The sequence below is a fragment of the Elaeis guineensis genome, unplaced genomic scaffold, assembly GCF_000442705.2.
Source record: "Elaeis guineensis isolate ETL-2024a unplaced genomic scaffold, EG11 Super_Scaffold_1000033, whole genome shotgun sequence".
Taxonomy (NCBI): domain Eukaryota; kingdom Viridiplantae; phylum Streptophyta; class Magnoliopsida; order Arecales; family Arecaceae; genus Elaeis; species Elaeis guineensis.
The window spans coordinates 1,989,295-1,995,314 of NW_027332424.1; the positions used below are offsets into that span (position 1 = coordinate 1,989,295).

The 6,020-nt window shown below is 39.4% G+C and overlaps 1 protein-coding gene across 2 annotated transcripts in view; it reads right to left on the bottom strand.

The window, feature by feature from the left end:
• LOC105034757 (CRAL-TRIO domain-containing protein YKL091C) overlaps positions 1 to 3,479 on the bottom strand; it is a 20,750-nt gene extending 17,271 nt beyond the window's left edge. The window contains exons 1-5 of one of the 2 annotated variants that reach the window (XM_010910021.4): positions 3,343 to 3,479; positions 3,098 to 3,256; positions 640 to 898; positions 461 to 497; positions 48 to 153 (exon numbers count right to left, since the gene is read on the bottom strand). In XM_010910021.4, the coding sequence (XP_010908323.1) occupies positions 48 to 153; positions 461 to 497; positions 640 to 898; positions 3,098 to 3,202 (507 nt within the window). In that variant the 5' untranslated portion in view covers positions 3,203 to 3,256; positions 3,343 to 3,479. Of the gene's footprint in view, positions 1 to 47; positions 154 to 460; positions 498 to 639; positions 899 to 2,418; positions 2,544 to 3,097; positions 3,257 to 3,342 lie in introns of those variants that run through there. The other variant, XM_073250472.1, reaches the window with a different exon arrangement.
• Between the last annotated feature and the right edge of the window lie 2,541 nt (positions 3,480 to 6,020).

A 6,020-nucleotide genomic window follows, 5' to 3' on the forward strand; every position in this document is an offset into this window, starting at 1 on the left:
ACAAGTCAGGAGAAAGACTATATCACCAAGGATCATATGAAACAAACCTGCATGATATCTAGAGCTGCAATATATGCCCGAATGTCACAGTTTGAGTATCCCCACCCTTGAAGATCAGAAATGCCAATGAACTTCTCCTGACTGCTAGGTATTCTGCAATTTGTGTTATAAAGTCAAATGAAAGCTGTGGCGGATAAACTCCATATATATTTATATATTTTTTCTGTGGGTTCTTTAGAAAAAAACCTTTGTCATCTAATACATTCCACTGATGTTCAGAAAATATATATATTTAAATGGTTTTTTATTTTTTATTTTCTTACAGTGGACCTTGCTACAAGCTAAATCTTATCCTTCTCTATGTCCAGCTCAAACTGATGCACAATTTTTCTCTTAACTGGTTAGAGTATCGTATATTATCTGTGGATCCTTGCACAGTTGTGAGATCTAGATGAAGTACCTGGCACATATGTTGTCGAGAACATATACCACGAAACCTGTCATTACAAAAAATCTGCCACGTCAGCGATGAATCTTTTTATGCTTCAGCTCATGCTTAAAAGTTTATCTACTTGCAAGAACACTTTTGTGACCAGTGATATTTTTTTCCTCCATAATCTTTTTGGAGGAGCAACTTACGCTTAAACTCAACCATATCTCGCTTGGAGTAATAGTGTCTGGCAGCAAAGCTAACTACAATAGGGCGCCCCATCTTATCAAATCCCTGCATGAAAATCTTCTTCTGAATAAGCTCATTTTGGACTTCTGCCTCTGAGATGAAACCATTCGGGACAGCTTCCCGTCTCCACTTGAGGTATTTCAGGAACATACTAGAAGCCTTTTCAATATCTAGATCACGTGCACGCAGAAACCTTCTGAGCATCAGGTTGTCTACTTCCTGCATGTTTAAAACCCAGAAAATTCATCACATATGAGAAGTGCCAAGGGAAACATGCCAAGTCAAAAAGGAGAACTTTCAACCATAAAGGAGAAAAATGAGAATGATAAGAAACAAAAAGCGGAAAGTTGCACCACAATCTACGTAAGCAACCAAAGCCTGAACTCCATAGAGAAAGATTTAGTCTCCAAGGTCATTCAAGAAGAACAAGCCTACCATTAGAAAAATAATTACATATAGTACTTTATGGAATAGATTAGTTTAAATGACAATGCAACTTTTAGCACTTGGTATCAAGAGTGCATGGCTATCAGCATCAAGAGATTCTCGCTGATTTCAGACTTGAAGCCATGCGATCATCAATATGCATGCACCATAGTATGAGTATCAATCAATTTCTTTTGTGCTGACTGCAGATGTTAGGTCATGAAGAAAGGCATGCCTGCCAAGGGAAAAAACATAATAAACTTGGTTTCCTAATCCAAATGAGCTCAGGAATACAGCTGATGATATGCCAAGTCGCAAACTAATTTGCTATCTAAGTACATTAGCTTTCTTTAGCATTGTCCTTAAATTGGAAAATATGTTTACAGATCAAGGAATAGGGATAGGGGAGTTGAATCGCAGGTAATGGAAATAAAACATCATGAAGCAATCCCCAATTATAATGAAGGAAGAGAGCTGATTGAGATAGTACAGCAGATGCAATCAAAGCCTAATAACATCTTAATAAGACAGGGTACCTTGAATTCTATTTTATGATTAAGTAAAAGGTGGAGCCAACCTAAGAAACCAAGAACAAAATTTTGGAGAAAAACATTATGAAAAACTCATTGTAACAGATAATGGATCCCTTAATAGTAATTACTCGTTAAGAACAACTCAACTCGCAACCCAAAGTGGGGAAAGAATCAGTTGGCTTACCATCAAGATTTGTTCTATTATGTAGTCAAGACTACCATCTATCCTGCGTAAGTCTCTGTTGCTGGTGTAACTTTAACCACTATAATTAGCCAATCACAGAATACATCTTTTTTTTGAGGAAATATTAGATACTAATCTAAGAAAGAGTTCTCTTAATGCAAAGAACAAAATTAAACAAGCACTTTATAAATTGTTGAAAGTTCGAAAAGAGGAATAGGAAGTAAACAGCGGAAGAAACAATCCAAGGAAATCACAAATGCTCAGATAAAAGTGATATCTAGAAAAGTGTTGCATTATGATATCATTGATTTGTAAATTGTAGGAGAGACAAATTGAAGCAGGAAAATAGCAAACAAGTGTCGGAAAGAAGTCAAAAAAAAACATAAATGGATGAAAACAGAATCAACACAAAAGTCAGAAATAGGAACAAGAATTAAGCAAACAGAGCTCAATGCTTCTTTTCCCTTCCTGGTTGGAACACAGTTAGATGATGTAAACATAATTAGGAAAAAAAAAATACCAAATCCATTAAGAAATAAGAAGCCCAAATTGCTCTGTGATAGGGGTCTCATAAAATTTGGTGACAGTAGACGAACCAATTTTCCCACATGACCTATGACAGATTGGCATGGAATACAGGAGAAAACCGCAGCAAGTGCAGCGTCAAAAGCAACACCTGACAACTTCCCCCATCCAACTGGTCTCGATTAAAGCAATCACCTCTGCCATGGGGCCGCCAGTCTCCACAAGGTGGGAGATTCGGAATGAGTGAACCAGGAGACTTTTCTATTGACATAGTTTTAGTATTCATTTGGATTAGCAAACCACATATTTTATTGTGAAAAGATCACTCTTTTGACTAGTGCTCTTCCCTTTTATTTCCGTCATTCCTATCTTTCCCCTTTTCTTTTGGTTTCTTCCATCTCTGTCATCATCATCACAAGCTACAAAACTACTCCTCGGTGATCATCTCTCTCTTTCTCCCCTTTTCTTCCTCCAGTGAATCTTTCTCCATTTCTTGCCCCAGGGTAACGCAAAAGCATTTAAAAAAAAAAAAAAAACATAATATTCATCAGAAAAAACCACGAAAAAGACTAGTTTAATCAACAAGAACAAACCCAAAAAAATCTGAATAAACTGACAAAAAACAATCCAACTTAGCATCAAATAATACCCCAACCAATTAAAAAGAAAATAAATCTACAATAAAAACAAAAACAAAAATGGAAGAGAGAGAGAGAGAGAGAGAGAGAGAGAGAGAGATGTAAGTTGAACCTTGGCAGCGGGGTCTTGGCGCTCGACGAGGGACCTCAACAAAGCCACCTTCTTCCTCTCGTTATCGTCACCTCCAGTGAGGTCACCGTTGCCTTGAGGGTCCATGGCCTCAGGAATCCTCTGCTGGTGGACTGGAAGAACAACCCCAACTCTCTGCTTCTATATATAAAGAAGAACAAAAGAGTAAGAAGAAGAGAGTAGAGAAATAGTAGTAGTTGATTTGCGTGGTTCCATGTTCCGCTCACCTTCTAAACTACAATGCAGCAAGGACAAGAGCGCGGAGGGTGACGCGACCCCGAACCGAAGCCTTAAATGCCCTGTTTCTTCCGCGATGGAGGGAGAAAAGAAGTGGAAGCGAACTATGCCCTGATCTCCACAAGATGTGGTCGTACATACACGCGTCCGCGAGCAACAGGGATCGGGTTGTATCTTTCTCGCGAAAGAATGATTGATCTGCTTTTGCGATGTCGACTGTCGGATCGCTCTTCGCACAGATCTGGAAGCAACGGTCTCGCGATCTAACGTTGGATTCGTGCGAAGGAAGATGAATCCTTCTTTTGTGCGAAGGATACAACCCCGTCCCGGAGCCATGGAGCCTGTCGCCCTATCCTCATCCAGTCCGAGTGGAAACACGTGTCTACGGCAACCACAGATCCTCGGGTAGCGCGGGTATCAGCGGGCTTTGCCTTTGGATCCAGACTTGGCAGGCGTGAAGCAGGGATGTTAGAAGCGGTGGGTTGATCAAGATAAAAAAGTTTGAAAAAAAATTGAAATAGTATAATATATTTGAAGGTTCTCATATTATTTCAACCCAAAGTCTATTGGGCTTGGGTTTAGAAAAGATTTGTACCAAAAAATCTAAAACTTCATCTATTAAAGTTCCAATTTTGTTGGCACAAAAAAACTCTTAGATGATAAAAGCCTATGTATACCGTTGAGCATACCCAGATTTATCAAAAACATATCAGTTGAGTCTATGTTAAGAAAGTCTTTGAAAGAAAGTACAAGGTAGATGATTTTCTTTAAAAAAATCATACTTTCTAAAGATCCACATTTTCGGAGAAAACTTAAGCCAAATCCGGAAGGACCTTATTATTTCATATCTACCATCACGTTCTTGCATATATAAATATATATACATATCTATGTTGATTTATCAATTTTTTTAGCTAAGTTGTGACCCATCTTGTTCCATCAAATCCCTACCTACATAATTTACAATGGTCTCTTGATAATAAGTCTTTTTTTGTGGTTTGATAGATACCATGAGCTTGTATTATTTGTTTGATATTTTGAATCTTTTCATTATTGCATCATGTAAAAAGGTGTGCCTATATATATTATTTTATTTTATTTTTATCAATTTTTCTTATTTCATAAAATATGAGATAGTATTTCGGATTTATTAAATTATTAAAAAAATAAATCAACAAATGTAGCTAAATAGCTTGTTAAATAATCATTCTCTACTCCCCCGATATATAAAATTTATAAAATTTATAAACATGATCAGGTCTGATCGGATTGGAGATGGCATTTCAAAGTTTGGGCTTCACAATTCCGTGTGCCGACAACGAGAAAGTACATGTGATTAGCGTGAGTGGGACCGGAGAGGCGTGGAAGAAATCGCAGCAGATGCGGATGACCCACCATTCACCGGTCACCGCTCTTTCACCTGACCCATCGCTGGAGCTGGAAGCCTGGAGCACAGCAGATACAGATCAGGTAAGGAGCCGTGGCCCACAATACACTGTATAACTAACAAATGCTTACTTGACACGTGGATTCCTCAGAGCTTTCCCGCTGCAACATTTGACTCCCACCAGACCAATGTCCTTTGCAATCAAGGGTGCTGAAAAAATTGCAACAATGATAACGGTGGTCCTCACGTACGATGGGTGGTCGTGATACTGCCTCCACATGTATCTTTTTTTTTTTTTTTGGCCATGTTGGTCATGCATTTGCTCCCAACTACCTGCTGCTGTCTTTATTGCATTTAACTCAATACTTTCTGCTGAGATGATCTACCCGGTACATTGTGTCTTGCTATCTGGTCGAAATGTTAGCATGTTTTCCCTTCAACTTCACATTGCAAAGATTTGCGGGACCTGCATGACATGTTGCCACATTCAATGTTCAAGTAGTGGTCCAGTGATTTGGGTTTCATCAGCACTGTTCCATTGCAGTGCATGCTTTTCCCTTAGATGGATACTTGGTTTAGCCCCAAGTGTTATGATTTATTTGTTTGACTTATCTTAAAACACAGGTGGAAAGAGAAAGCTAGGCTAATGCAGGAAATTGATACAAATACAATCGGTGGCGGCTGAAGGGTAAGGCCACCGAAGCCCTTGTCTTAGGCCCCCGCCCCCAGGAGGCCCCCCGCTCGCTCGCATCTGACATCGCGGTCCAGCCTCCGCCTCCAGCGTCCCGGTCCCGCCTCCAGCCCTCCACGCTCCATCAGTGACCGCATCCCGGTGTCCCGATCCCGTCTCCGGCGTCCCGATCCCGCCTCCAAGTCCAGTCGCGGTCCAGCCTCCGCCTCCACGCCTCCACTTCTGGCCGTCCGACGTCTCGCTGTCCCGATCCCGATCCCGCCTGCATGCTCCACATTAGGCCTCCAAATATGTTGAGCCGCCCCTGAATATAACTGCAGAAGCTAGGATTGTTATGGCATCCCGAATCTGATATAATTCAGAAAAAATAAAATTTAAATGTTTATGCTTTTATTAAATTGACATTTCAGCATTTATGTATGTCGCTAAAAAAAAATATTTTTACTGATATTTGATAAAATTTTAGTAATTAATTGCAAACACAATCCTAAAATCTCACTTTAAAAATGCCATAAAAATACTGATAAAAGCATTTGTGGTATTTTTAGCTTTTTATGGCAATTATAAATTCCACTAATATCTCTTTTAGT